The sequence below is a fragment of the Apteryx rowi genome, unplaced genomic scaffold (genome assembly GCF_003343035.1).
Source record: "Apteryx rowi isolate R43461 unplaced genomic scaffold, aptRow1 scaffold_184, whole genome shotgun sequence".
NCBI classification, from domain to species: domain Eukaryota; kingdom Metazoa; phylum Chordata; class Aves; order Apterygiformes; family Apterygidae; genus Apteryx; species Apteryx rowi.
The window spans coordinates 96,401-112,143 of record NW_020448130.1 but is presented as its reverse complement, the minus strand read 5'-3'; the positions used below and the strand labels follow the sequence as shown (position 1 = coordinate 112,143).

The 15,743-nt window shown below is 37.4% G+C and overlaps 1 protein-coding gene across 5 annotated transcripts in view; it reads right to left on the bottom strand.

Moving 5' to 3' along the window:
• The window catches only part of TRIQK (triple QxxK/R motif containing), a 58,761-nt gene that overhangs the window by 31,750 nt on the left and 11,268 nt on the right, over positions 1-15,743 (bottom strand). Inside the window, exons 2-4 of one of the 5 annotated variants that reach the window (XR_003252831.1) lie at positions 9,177-9,257; positions 7,637-7,732; positions 2,573-2,683 (exon numbers count right to left, since the gene is read on the bottom strand). Coding sequence is in view for 1 of the 5 variants with exons in the window: in XM_026061742.1 (XP_025917527.1) it covers positions 9,177-9,237 (61 nt within the window). In the remaining 4 variants the exon portion in view is untranslated. Of the gene's footprint in view, positions 1-531; positions 2,684-6,188; positions 7,153-7,483; positions 7,733-9,176; positions 9,258-15,743 lie in introns of those variants that run through there. The other 4 variants (XR_003252833.1, XR_003252834.1, XR_003252832.1 and 1 more) reach the window with 4 other exon arrangements.

The following is a 15,743-nucleotide window of genomic DNA, read 5'->3' as shown; positions in this document are numbered from 1 at the left end:
AACAGTTTCAGTGAATGTGGGCCACTCTCTCATCAGTATGCCATAACTTTGAGCTGATGGGACCATGTCTAACGCTGAGACACTGTTTCACTCCATATGCTAGTTCATTATCCAGCTCCTCTCTGTTTTAACTGCCAACAACATTATGTTTTTCAACATTTCTCCACTAGGAACTGAATGCACAAACATTGCATCATAAATGCCACCCAACATCTGCCAGGTAGTTACCATCTTCCCATGACTATCACCTAGACTGAACCTGAACAAGTGATTTAGTGTCGAGCTGTGTCACATCCTGTTACCTWTCATATCTAGATCATCTAATCCCCAGTTCTTATGAACAAGAAAGCCGACAGGTATTCTGCTAAAATATCATAGGGAAATTAATTCCAATGAACAAAACGTGCATTCTGAAATCACTGTTCATTTTTTAATGAAAAATCAAAAGTCACAATTCAGGATATCAATGCTGCTACAAATTTTACAACACCAATAAAATTATGGTGATAATGATGAGACATTCACAGAACATAAACTAAGGAAAAGGTAGACTTTTCCCACATTTCTTACTTAATATGCAGCCAAAACTTTTGAAAAATATTTAGTTCATTATTCAATATATAGGGTTTTTTAGAACAGTATTTATAGCTTAACAGAGCAAAACCCACTCAATTGGTCCTATGGTAAATACAATATCCACATAGCTGGGACAATTACAAGGATCAGTTCTAAAGTGAAATATTTCAGACACAACAGGTTAGTGACTTGCCTTATATTATCTGTAAATATATTAATTGCAATCAGATCACTCAGAGCAGAGTATTTGGTTTCTTACATTCCACTTCTCACTTTATAGCTCTTTGTTCACTTTACAGTGCTTTACTGAACTGATCCAACTGCCACACCAATGAAACACCTCAAAATAACTTTGAATGTAACTCTAATTCAAATTAAACAATTGYTTTTTCTATATTTTTATTCCAGCAATTTGAGCTAAGATGATTCTCCCGCTGCACTGTTATTTCATTGCGCATCCAACACTCAAAGCCTGAGAAGTAATACACAGGGCCTAGCAGACATGACATGAATAGCTCAAGACCTTATAAGCCACAATGTAGTCAAGTCCTAATTTCTTACTTCCAAAATAAGGCATAATAGAAGCAAAAGCTTTCACTGAAAAAATATTTTTAATACAGATAAGTTACATAAATCCCTGACAACATGCAAGTAAAAGACCACATGATAGCCATCACCGATGAGAACAAAATACTTACAAGTTCATCCTACAAAAGCCAGGTGACTGATCTGTGGCCATGTTTACGATGAACATGGAAATCTAACATGGCAATTTTTTTTGTTTTTTTTCTGGTCATAAATAGGTGCAATACCTGCTGAACCACTGTCATGTCCTCAGACATGAAGTACACAGGTCACTCCAGATAAACCTCTTGAAAGGAAGAGAATTGAGACAGGGGAATTATATGCCATTTTTACTCCAGTGCCCTCTGCAGTGCTCTCCAGACTTCCTGCTGCAGTCATTTCTGCTAGGTCCAGACAGTGGAGCATCAGTGGAGATTTAAGGACTCCAAATTCCACTGTAGGACAATGGCTGGACAAAATTTAACTGCACCAGAAAAAATAGGACAACACCTTGCAATACTATATCTGAAGAAATACAAGTTACAAGTATGCATTATGTCCACCTTAAATATCTATTAAACACATCTGTGGAAGCATGCACTGGACATTTCATTCTTATAACTTCTTTCTGCACTGCTGTTTATGATGAAATAATAGGAAATCTAATTTGTTGTTCACTACCCAACTCTCCTTGTATTTATATTGACATATTATTACCTACAAATATAAGCACATGCACTACACGCAGAGAGAATGCATATAAATGAACACTGTATACATATACAAATGATGTCTGAGATTTTTTTAAAATGGGTGCGTAAAGTCAGATTTACAGATTCACATTCGGGTATGAGTACTTTCAAGTCCACCCTCAAKGCATATGAGCTAAGATTTTCAAAGCCTGGTGCAAGAATTCCTAAAAAAGTTGAACTGCTCTGCTTCTGAATGCAACATATACATGTTCATGTGTCTATAGCGGAATCTTTATGCATTTTGGAGAGGATGCAGGGAGATTGTTTTGGGATGATATTTTTGCCTGCAAAAATAAATCCAYTGACAAATGGATCAGGCAGCTCAGAATAAGTACAAGCGCAAATATGTGTCACTCCAAGAGTCCTGTAGACACCAGATATCCTACAGGAATTGCAAATGCTTGCAATAATACCAAAATGCAGTACAGCAATTGGAAACTGTGTCATATTTCACTCTCATTTGCACCTAGAATAAAATTCACAGAAACTTCACTGAGGGAAATGGTGATATTGTTGATGAGACTAAAAACAGAGCAGACTATGAGCCTCCATCTGTATAAAAGTACTAAACAAATGTAGTATAAAAGTATCATAAAAGTAGTATAATCAAACAATTCCAAAGAAACAATATGGATTTACTGTGGGGAGGCAATAGGGGGCAAAGGAGTTAGATACACCACCTTCCTCCTTATCGGCACTTTATGGCACATGCAAACTCTCCCACATCACATCAGGTACTCGCAGCTCTGTGGCTCTGCAGCTTCCCTGTTCACATGGGGACTGCATCTGCCCTGGTAAATGAAAAGTAAATAATATCCATACAAACACAAGTACATATCCAGATCTACCATCACCTTTTATGCTCTGAGCCAAGGCAATAAAATATAGCTTTACTGCTTTGGACTTTAAAAATAAGTGATCACATACCATATATGCTTAAAATCCATCATCAGCCTTCACAGAACATATTTAAAAACATCCCAAAAGCCACAAAATGTGGATTGCATTACTTTAGCTAGCCTAAGTTTCACTTCATAGTAGTGTTTCCCTCAGCTGCTCTTGTTTTATTTTCCAAGAAATTACACTGCTGACACAAAACTGAAATGAAAGCAGCAATCACTGACCAAAAGATATAGTTCAATTTTTGTGAAAAAGAAATTTATTCTCCATTACACCTCCCCCCAAGCAAAAGAAAAAGGACTACACATGGTACTTTGGTATATCATTGTAAAGTATGAACCTTAGTATAGGAAAGGATTCTAAAATTTGCCAACGCTCTCACATAATAGCAAAAGGAGAGAGTTTTTTTCTACTTCTTTTTATTATATGTACTTATTAGAACATTCTTATTAGAAAATTCAAGTGGCTAAATTTAATGTTCTATATGCAAAAAAAAAAGGGGATGTGATGCACTGGAACTGCCCATCTGTTTCTTGGGTTGTTCACCCCCCATCCCCCAAAATCCTAGGAAAGGTGTCTTCATTTTTGTCTCTGCTCAAAATAAGGATAGCAGATATTTGTTTCTTCTGAACTTTTCTCCTCCCTAGCTTTCCCCTAGTAAATAGTTTGCTTCTGTCAAATATGTGAAAAAAGCCTATTCCAGCAAATAGGTTGGAGAATTTTCATTCCATTGACATCCATCCTGTTATACATTTGTTTGTGATGACGAGAACAGTCTCAAAGATCAAAATGCTGCCTTCTGTCCTGTGCCTTCTCCTAATAGACAAAACATTTAGGAATTACTGTTTTGTGACAAATTGCGTAATTTTGAAATTTCAGCTCAAATTCAGTCCAAATGTTGTTGCTGTTGTTTCAGAACCAGAACTCTAAAATTTTGATGCTGCTAACAAATATTTCCTGAACAACAACAAAAAAATCATGTTTTATTTCAAAGTATCTAATATATTCCAGAAGAAAATATCAAAATGTAACTTTTTCTTTTTTGATCTGAACAGGTAAAATCTTAGTGGCCAATTAGGTTTGAATATGTACTGCATTATTCAGGATAAGGAAGGGAGAAGGACATTAACCCTGCAGAAAAAATAGCGAAGGTGAACAATAAGGGAAAACAGAGAAAAAGGTGAGGTATAGACAGTAAAGGGAGAAGACTTCCCTTCATGAAACCTAAGACGGAACTGATGTTCTGTCATTTAAAATCAGTTTATTTTAGCAGAAGGGCAATTGGATACAGCAACCTGCAATTGTGGTGGGAATGGCCTCCCTGTGGAGACAGGGGGGCACCAGGTCCATCCTCCCAACTGAGCTGGTGGCTGGAGCGGGGGATGTTCATAGTGTCTCTAGTCCCTTCCTGCTTATCCATCTCAAGATCTATTCCTTTCCATCAGTCAGTGCAACTGTGGTACCACAAGTAACTCTTGGTTTGGAAGACTGGGACTGCTTTTCTTTGCAATAACACAGCTGCCAATGGAGCCGCTCTGTGCAGAAGGCTGGGAGGCACCAGAGCCTAGCGCAGCTCAGGGTGCTACAGCTGCAAGACCGCAGCTCTTCTCTATGCAGTCAGGAATATTGGGGGAGCACAGCCCTGACCTTGGGATGAAATGCCTTTTTTTTGGACTAGCCACCTGTTCCCCATGCTGAGAAGGAGTAAAAAAGGGGCCCCTTTACCCTCAAGTTTTCAGTTGTTAGTTCAAGTTAATAATTCTCTTTCTTTCCTCCTTGTGTAGCTACATGCCAGTGTCTCCTGGACCACTACCCAGGCCTCTTTCACAGCTGCATCGGTTTGTGTAAGTTATGCTAATAAGCACCACCACAACAGACCCACCATGCATGGCCTAGCACCTTTTGTTTTCCAAAAAAAAGAAAAAAAGGATTTATTTTCATTCATAAATTGTACTCCTTCCCCTGGGATTGTGGAGAGCTTTGTTTATTCCAGTGATCCCCAGAGCTATGCCTGTATAAGTTTCAGATCCTAAAGGATCAAGTCGGCAAGTCAAAGGATACAGAGCAGACAATAAGCAGACCTTTGAGTCTACAAATTGGAGGCTGAACGATCGGCAAACAATCTCTCCTCATGAAAAATTATGTTACAGCAACACAATAGTAATGTGAGCCAAAAGTATGTCTATTCCTGATTTGTAGACCAGGTTTTAGTTATACTATAATCCTCTCAGTATGCCTGCTTAGGATCCACGCAATCACACGAGTCATGAACACTACCCACAAATCCCGCGGCTTCTATGCTCAACAAGTGACACACCAGATGAAGAAGGATGAAAAATATACATGTGGAATTGTTCTGGGAACTTAAAGCACCCATAACAGTAAACAAAGCAAATATGGTGCAAAACCTGTTGCTATTTTCATAGCATTTGTGAAGCAAAGCTACATAAATGCAGAAAGATGCATACTTTCTCACACCTTTTCTCTGATCCCAGCAAATTAAGCACAGCAGCACAAACAGCAGCAGTAATAAGTAAATGCTTTGCAAAAGAGTTCACTATTTTCTGTCACTTTAAGGGGCTGCGTGCATGCGTGTGTGTCTGTGAGTGTGTGTGAGTGCACACTCAGGTATATTTTTGTGTGTTTGAGAGARAGCTGAATAAAGAGCATTACAATTACTTTTCCTCATACCTCCTCTAAAGCCTTGGCTGCTCAAGGGGACCGAACATACAAAAACTCCCTCTGCGTTGTCCTTCCTCCTCCCCGCCTTCTCCTGGCACAATCTAAGTGAGTTTGAAAAGGTTGCTGCTGCTATTCTCTATCTCACCTGGGGACAGTCTTCGAGAAGCCAGTGTCAGTTTGGTCTGATAAGTAAAAGCCTCYCTCTATTCCCTGGGGAAAAGGCAGCGTCACTGCTGGATACCGGAGCACTTGCTGAATGAGAGGCACTACAGACAAATTTTGGCTGATGGCAAGAGAGATGGCTGAAAGCCAGCTGACAGAGAAGAGTATTATTAATCTTTATTCTGGGGGAAACCTCTGAAAATGCTACTGAAGCAAAAAACAACTGCTAATGGCATAGCAGCAAGCAAAACCCAAGGAATCCTGTAGTCATGAGGGAAAAAAAAGGAAAATGGCTAAACTGAACCAATCAACATGAACTTAAACCATGGCACAGGGCAAGCATGTGGCATGCCGTACAGAAATAGAACAAAAACAGAAAGCTTGGAACAAAATGAAATATCTGATTTTATTTCAAATTACTCCACTAAAAATTTAATTGAAAATTGTGTTGGAGTTGACAGGATTTCTTGACATACTGTTTCCCGAAGACTGTATTTTTCATCCAAAAAAAGATATGAACATTTTTTCAACCTGGTTACCTTCTATCCAGCAAGGCTATAAAAACAGTAAACTCTGACCTAAAAAATAATGCCCCTCAATTAGACAGCAAAATATAGTTGTTCAGCAAGTGTCCATCATAAAATTTTCAAGAATCCATATACATTGAACACTTGGAAAAGAAGGATGGTTATCACTCCAAGCACTGGTTTAAAACTTTAAATGGATGTGATAAATTAAGTTTTCAAAGACAGGCCCCCGGTAGTCTCCCYTTGCCTACGGTTTCTGGGATTGCAAACTATCTGAGAAAGGGTGGGCATCCATCTGTCTCCTGCAACTCAGGAGCCTTCTGCCTTTGTTATCCCACACATAAGAACAAACAATCCAGAAGCTACATAGTCCTGGGGAGTGACTGTATTCTGTATTCTGGAAGGTCTTTTATTAACAACCCTCACACTAAAGCATCCCAACAAAGGTATGTAAACTGCCAAATCTAAGATTTATTTGATGACCAGATTTCAAGACAAAACTGCAATTCTTCCAGTATGATTTTTAATAAGTATGCCAATGAAATCAGATCGTGAGGAATTAAACAGATGAATTATCATCACTTGTGTAAAACAGTACAAAAAAATCAGAAGTAATGGCAAAACATGAAAGATTCCATATTCACTATGACTAGAAAAGTTCTTTATTAGACAATATTTGTATTTATTGYACTAACACACTTAAAGGTGTAATGAGAATAGAAGGATAACTCAACTCAGTAACCAGGCCTAATGCTATCTCTTAATGCTTATACGTTAAACTCAAACACCCCTGTAATATTAAAACATAAAACTTTATCCATAAATCCACTAATGCACTAATTGCAATAACGCATATTGGCAAACTGCAGGGTTACATCAATGAACAACTAAAATGGGAACTGAAACAACTATCACCAGAGAAAAAGGCAATGGACGGTCTATTTTAGTTCTTGCTCTCAGTCCTCCAAGGACTAATACAGTCACAGAACCTGGAGACAGAAAAAACACCTTGTAGGTCATGTAGTTTATTTGCCTGCCAGTGCAAGATTCTTCCCTACAATAATTTTTAACACTTGCTTTTGGCAAGTTAAGAGCAATGCATCACATCTAAGGAAAATGAGCTTATTATAAGACCCCTCAGACACTGTATTTTGCAGTACCCAATAGATCATGGTGCTGCATCATGTAACAGGGAAGGTGCCAAATTGCTGAGACAATATACTATATGAGGCTAGCCTGAAACATGAGAGCCAGCTGTATAACAGGATCCCTCAGAGTGCTGGGCCCCGATATAAATCCTCTCACCCCCTTGCCTTCTTGTCACAGCTCAGTGTCCTCTCTGCTGCTCAGGACACAGCTGATCAGTCTTGGCACACAGGTGTGAGATGTGCAACCATGGCACCAAGTGGTGTTAATGTGCAAGAAATAGCTCAAGCCATGGAAGAGCATGAGGTCATTTAGTGAGTCTCATACTTAGTGGCAGGTTCACACTCCTTCTGGGTCTCCTGTGGTCCAGTGAGTTCTCAGGGGATGCAGCTGAAGTCAGGACCTGGACAGGAGAATTTCCTCCTGAAATGAGAGATGCTTCATGCATGAGAGTCCTGCCCGGCTGAGCAGAGCATCCCCCTTGAGATCAGTGATCTCTTCCACCCTGTGGAGGATTTCAGAAAATGACTCCAACAGTAATTACATGAAGGTGTTCACAAAAAGAAGAAAAGCAACCTCGAAGGAGAGAGCTGAAAAAGAAGTTGACCATAATAGAAACATGCCGAGAAAATGTTAGAGAGCGGACATAACAATCCTCCCTTTAACCATCTAGTTATGTGGGAAGAATCATCTTAAAGATGAGCAGAGGGGCTCCCACAAATTTCTCCAGTATATCTGCTTCCCATCTGTAAATGTACTTGAAGAGTTTCAACCACATTTCTAACTATTTCAAAGAATTAATGAGGGAAGCCTGCCACACTAACTGCCCAAGATAGGAAACACAGAGCATTCCATAGTTATCTAAAACAAGTAAAATACAGAATAGTCCCTTATTTTCAATTTTAAATGCAGAAAAGCCCATTAAAACAATTATAGTAAAATAATAAGGTCACACTAAAAGAATTAAGACATGATAAAATAAAGATTTTTCACATAACCCTAACTCTTTCACCATGAGAATGCACATTATAAAGAGCCCTTTTTACCCAGAGACTTGCTATTTTTCTGCATATTTAAACACAGATGTGGGTGCTTAGCAACTGTAAAACAAAGTCATTTACTTAAATAACAGAGTATAGATTAAGGTACTTCATTTAAATACCTACTTTTTAAATACTGTATGCGTCTTATAATATTGTTTAACACCTAGAGAGACAGAATCCTCAAATACGGATGCCAAAAATAAGCCACTTACCTTTGCATTTAAGCCAAGAAATAGAGATTTGTGTCTGCTATGTACATATCGGGGGGGAGGGGGAGGAGGGGTGCACAAGTGTGCTTTGTGTACAAGTTACCTACATCTACAATGAGTCATTACAGAAAAAAATGGGAAAAATAAATGATTAAAATTTTAAAGATGTCATTAATATGAGAATAAATGTAGTTATACAATGGAAAGGTCTGTATCTTTCAGCATATCAAAATTGTTATAAAGCATGAACATTACTTTGTTAGAAATGTCCATATTTTAAACTGGAGGCAAACAGGAGAATAACGGATGGTCCAACAGTTCAGAAGTATCACGTAGCCGCTACACTGCAATATTTTGCTAGCATTTCTAAACATAAAACATGGAATTTTTTTTAAGTTATACAAAACACTGTCTGTATAAAAGTTTTTCTGAATGAGTTAGTCAATAGTATACAAAAAATGTTTTCCTAAATACTGTGTTACTTTGCCTCACCCACTTGCAAGCAATTCAGAGTTTTTGAGGAGAAATAATAGATTTTATTAAATCAACCCATCTAGTTGTGAAAAACAGAGAATTTTTAAAGCACACATACTTTTCTTCAGATATCTTTCTTACCTATTTGTTTCCTATATTGGTCAACAGGAGTCCTTGCTGTAGAGGCATCTTTTCTACCCATCGTTTTCAATCCAAAAATCACTATCAATAGCAGGGGAAAAAAAAGCATTATTCCTAAATAAATTACCCAAAGAAACCAATGACTTCTATGTACAACATAAAAAACTGTAACAAGCAACATTTACAAGATTATGCACAAAGACATAAGCCTACCCAGAATACGACGTACTAAAGTTAATCATCACTATTATAAAGACTTAGATAAATTCTAAAAGTACCTTTTTCCCCATTACATGGTTTATTAACATTACAGAATGCCTGTTAGTTTGAATTAAAAAAAAAACATAAGAATTTAAACTGATTGTACTGTAATTCAGCAGCTGATGCCCCTAAATTTCATTTTATTATAATTTTTTCCTTAGTAAACCATAGCGTGACTGGAGTATTGTGAGCCTCTTCTATTGTTGGCAAACACATTCACACCATGCCCAAGAAGCTGAGGTAGTAGGAGGCAGCATGCACGTTCCGCAAGCCGAATCTGCTCGGGAAATCCACTGGCACCAGGATTGCCATCCTGGCACCTCTCCCCCATAAGCAAAACACCCCATATTCTCCTGCTTTCCCACCCTGGGCTCTAGAGATCTGCAAATGAAGATACAGTGGAGAAAGAAGGTGAGACCTGGGGCTCCACCGTCCCTTCATACRGGGCGCTGTTTTTTTGCTACCTGGTACTCTCTTTTGCTCAGACACCATATTCCTCCGAGGATGCTCTTTTTACTATGTTGGCGCCCCTCACACCGTCCGTGTAACTCTTTGGTGAACAAGCACCCTTTGAGCAGTGCTCTAGCAAATCTCCACCCCTCCACAGTGCAGAAGCTGATGTCCACCTGCTAGGCATCCCCGCACGGGGCTGCCACTCATGGCTCCAGAGGTACAGTAAGGTTACAGAAACATGCTCATTTCACCCTCTTTCCCAGAGTCAAAAAATACCTGGCTTTTATAGCCAAACAACCACCTTGTTGCTCAAAACAATGGTTTGCAGCCTTTTCAGCTGGGCTGAACGCATCATTCCTCATAGTGCCGATAAGCCCGACCTTTTGACCATCTTTATGACACAAGTTTCCTATCAGTCACCAGAGGCCTGGCATTTCCCAGAAGTGCAGATCCACTTTACTGAGTTCAACTGTTAGTCAAAAGATGTACAACAATAAATACTTGCTTTTTCCCAATACAGTCTTGGCAAGTCGGGTGCCAAGGGTGACTTTGGCTGAACTGCCCTGGGTAGCCACAGACCGTCCGCACTGTGCGCATATGGCCTTTCAAGTATACGCAACTTTACAGTTAACAACATGAGCTTCACCAGGCACGCTGTTTGGGAAGCTCAGCCCTTGAAGGCACTGAGACACCAAACCATGTGCTAAAAAGCATGCCAAATTTCTGCGAGCTGGGCTACTGTCTACATTACAACCTTAAACATCCAAGATTAGTTCCTTCGTAACTTCAGCTGAGGTTCAAAGCACAGCTGCAGGAATGATCCCATCAGTGATTCATCCATTTAAAAAAGACAAAATTTATTTTTCCTTGTCTTTATTTATGCTATGAGAATTATCGAAATGTAAATGTCAAGTGAAAAAAACAGGACAACAGAAATAGAATCAGGCTCCATAACTTAAAGTGTGAGTCAGAGGATTTAAAATGAACGTTGGTGTCTACAAATTGGCAAAATTCTTAAAAGTATTCAAGAGGAATAGCAAGGTATAAAAGACTACTACTATTTTTAAYCTGAACTGAAACCTCAACTACAGCATTATAATGCTTCCATGCCTTATTTTGGTTTAATTCAAAGAATACTCATATTTTATCTAGAACACATATGTGGTAAGTTGTAATCCATTGGGCTTTTTTCCTGCTGTTCTGTTGACTGAGTTGTATTTTTCACATAACATTCACAACACAGTAACAACACTGGAAAACAAATATAAAATTTCAACTTTCAGCTAGTTGAGGGGATAACATACATTTTACACTGCAAAACTAGTTCTTGGCTTATTTTATGCCACTGTTAGCAACTGTTTTGACTTGCCTTTTGCAATTTCACTAGCCTACTAATGTTTGGTAACAAAATGTCAGCTGTGAAAGATGTTTGCAGTTTTAGGAGTGCCAATAAAACACAAGAAGAGAATGCAGACAAGAATTATTCCCCACTATCTAAAAACAGAGTTGGCCTACTGAAATGGGGGCCCCAGGGAGCCCCTCCTGCTGGCCTGCATGCGCGCTGGGTCACTGATTCCGGCCAGCACCTAGAACCTCAAAAACGCAGCCGCTGGTCTTTGTTCTTCAAAGCTATGCAGTCATCATCATTCATTTCTACCGCTTTGATGGCTAGATAGCAAACTCCCGAGAAACCCGTGGAGACATTAGCACATACAGCCGCAATGTCTAATAGGACAGCTATTTGCATAAAAGATCAGCCACAATTTAAAATGTGTTGTGATAGATGTGGAAAGGGAATAACAGATCTATATTAGCATGTACGAAACCAAGATTGTTTTCACAATTTAATTCCTCGGGGACGGTGGCTCATCACCTTCTCTTGTAAAGAATCCTGTGTTCCCTGAGGAAGTAACTTGCGATGAGCCAGAGTTAAACTAAAATATGGATTAATAAGAGATAATACTTATTATTTATGAATCTTGCTGTAGAAATGGTTTCAAATGTAACTTTCTGATCAGATTTCTGTAAAGGAAAAGCCTGGATCCTTTATGACTCGTGACACGATTTGAAGAGAAAACTGCCACTTCCCTATTTAAAATAGCAGTGGTCATCCTGCAATAATCATTCATTTTACCTTTAAGGAAAGAAATATGCACTCAGTCTTTTTCAGCTGTCTTTGACAGCTACACTCCCTCTGATGTCAGCGAGTGCAGGATTTGGCCTTTTCTCTGTTTCTTTATAGAACACAAGGAATATGCAGCATAATGTGCTACATATACTCTGAACAGTCTTCAGGTCCCTGCAATATTAAAGGCTATATAACCATTTAAAAACATGTAAAGGAGCTTGTCACTGCTCTTTTTACATGCTATTAAAAATACTTAAAGAGTAATTTCAGGTCATTTGAAGTCAACATGAGCCCTCCTCACCTTTCAACCTTCTACAAAAGATGGTTTTAAGAAAATGAAGCAAGATCCCCTTGAATGATTTTTTTGCTTGTTTATTGCTATTTTTCAGAGATATGACAAGGTCAAAGGATTTCTTCATTTTTACGGTTCCTTTAATTGTTTTTTTACCCTCTTTCTCTTCCCTTCTAGAATTCACCCCTGAAGGCTTGCACCCTCAGAAGAATACATGGGTTTTTTTTTCCTTCCTCCTGTTTTATTCTGAAGCAGTGACTGATAATAATTAATACACATGATAAATTGCCTATTATCACCTCCTACTGTTAATAGCATCTTTTGACTTATAAAACAGGTCTGAATGTCTATTCAAGATCTGATCACAAGAGTGTTTGTTTTAAATCCCAACTGACTATTCTTGAAATACATACTGCTTCTATCAATCACAGAATTTTTAAAGCAATTATTTTAATGAAATAGAAACATACTGTGAATAACTTCAAAAATAGTGTTAGAAATAAGTACAGGAACTATATAGCACAAAGACTGTACATTTGCACATTTGTACATAAATGAACATCTGTACATTTATGGCACAATATAAATTATTAATAATAGTAATGAAGTCTAAAGTGTGTACCACTGAACACAGGAAGATGTGCCTATGTGCCTATGTGCAAACTTTCTTAGCAGTGATGATATCTGACAGTCTCCAACACTTTTATTCTTCAACAATAAGCTGCCTGAATATTAATACAGGGCATCTTAGAGTGATAAAAATAATCAATGAAATGATTATTTCTGCAGTTGAAATGTGGCTAGTCAGCTGGGAGAAAAGAAATTAAGATTTCATGATAGCAAAGAACCACCACAGAGTGTAAAATTCCTGGGCGAAATCTTCAATTGTAATCACAAAAGCTTATAAATAAATGAGGACGAATTCATAGTGGTATCTGTGTATATATACAGGTACCTTATGTTTTATAAACATTACAAATTGATATAAAACTTAAAAATCCCTCTCTTTTTGTGGGTGCAATGTAGGTTAATAATTTCAACCCATAATCCAATTAATTTTGAATCTGATTCAAAGCCTATTGATGTCAGTGAAAGTATGGGTCTTTTACCAGTCTCACAGTCAGTAGTTTAATAAATAATGGGTATTAATATAATGTTTAATATAATTATTATTAATACTAAATGATTAATAATTAATAATATTACAAATTATCAGAGATAAAAATAGTCTTTTATCCTCTTTGGTAAAATCCAAGGACCATATTAGATTCTCTGTGAACATCAAGTTATCCCAAAGAACTTGTAGCACAACATTTAAAGTGGGAAGCTGCCTGCATGTATCTATTTTGGAAATTATTGCTCTTGATTATTTTAATTGGCTTTCTTGTGTATTGCTAAAATAGTAAGGAAGAAATTGAGGAAAGTTACTGAAAGTAACCAATAGCCAAAATTGCAAGAATAATGCAGCTGAGGGGAGACCATATAATATCTTAGTCATACTTCTAGGATGAAGAATGTATAAAGCTTTACTACTACTTAAAAATAAATAAATAAATAAAAATAAGAATAAAAATAAAATATTTGAATAAAACACCCAAAAAAACCTTGTTCATGCATTCATTAGCTGACCTAAACATGTCATATTCTTAAGTCCTATTTAAAAAACAGTAGTCATCATCACTCCTCTGGAAATTCTCTCTCCAAGGATGAGGAATCCAAATCCAAATCACCTCTGGAAATTTTGCATTCAGGAGACTATGCTCCTTAACCTCCCATAGGTACACAGAATTAGGTGGGATCAATTAGGCTGAAATACTTGCTTTTTTCTCCTTCAGCAAAAACAATTCCTTTGATTTTGCTAGATGTAAGATGCATTTGAATACCTTAAGATAAGAGTTCAAAAGATAGCGATTAATTTTATTTATGAGAGAGAGGAAGAAAGTGAAGATTCTAAGGATTGTAATCCCTGAGTAAGATTTTCTAAAAGATTTCATACTGAAGTAAATTTGGAATTTTAAGAAAAAAAGAGACTATTAAAAAAGTCAAAGGTTCCTTCCATTCCCAGGTAAGAATGGTTTGTCACAGCTTATACAGGAAGTACAATGAGGTCCAAGATGTACTTGGCCAAAACTCCCTTATAAAAGCACTACTTATACAGGAGATATCTGTAGAGTAAATAATAAAGATCATGGCATTTTGCAGAAGAATATTCCAATCTGTAGGAATTATACACCTTATATTTATTTTTCATTATTAGGATTTGTTATTTGTCTTCAGAACCAAATTCCCTACCCACTTCAAAACTGAGTAGAGCTATACCATCTGTAAAACATGTATACATTTTAATATGAAGACAGATCTTCATCTGAACAAATTTAAAATTACAAACTTTCAGAGATGAACATCAAAATTCTTTCATAAGAATATATGACAAAATTGGTGTGTAAATAAAATATCTTTGAATAAGTGCATGAAGGAAAAAAGAGCATACATGTGGTTCAATTCCACTATGCCAGACAGTTCAAAATGTAATATTCTCAGAAGAAGCTGTATTGTCTGCTAAAGGGAAAACTACATGATAAATGACAACAAAGTATTTCAGACTAACATTATTCAAAATAACATGATATATTTAAACTTTTTCTTGAATACGATAGAAATCGAATGCAAAATGAGTGGGATCTGACCAGCAAGGGTACCTACCCACCCTGATCCCCCAACGCAAAGTCACCCTCTCTAAAAGGATGAACTCTACCTATACATATAGGAGTAAATGCAGGAAGTGTGCAAGGATGTTTATAATTTGAGGGTAAATAAGCAGAATAAAGCCTTTGTCACCCTTACACAACATAAAAAGAAAGCAAGCATTTTCTAGCTCACAGGCTGAAAGTTCCTTGAGTCAAGAGGGAAAATTAGAAACAGTCATTTGTTCCATCTCAGTAACTGAAGCAGCAGCAGCAAACATTTCACACTACACTTAAATATAGGCAGTTTTATTCTCTCTTTGATCCTCAACATACGCACCTTCGATATTTATTTCCTTTGATGAGGTAGGTAATAATTTAAATAAGTGGTATAAAGCTAGAGGTCATAGACCTTAAATTTCAAAATCGGTTAAGTCTGTCTAAGCACTTCTCTTCTAATATGTTATGAAGTTATAATTCTTGAATTTAATAGAGCACCAGGTTGTTTCACTGGGATCCTACTTCAAGACTTCAGAAATTTTGTTTTGTTCTGCTAGGTGTTAAAGTAGGGGGGAGAGTAATTTATCTTTCTCTTCTTTAAACCAGAAAATAAAGCCTCTAGTCTCACTTTCTCTAGATTGGGGACGTGCTGAAAATTCTTTTTTTTCCAGATGTTACTCCTTTCTTGGGATTGCCACAAGTCAGAGTTTGCCATAAGTCTGGGTGCTTTAACTATATACACACATTAA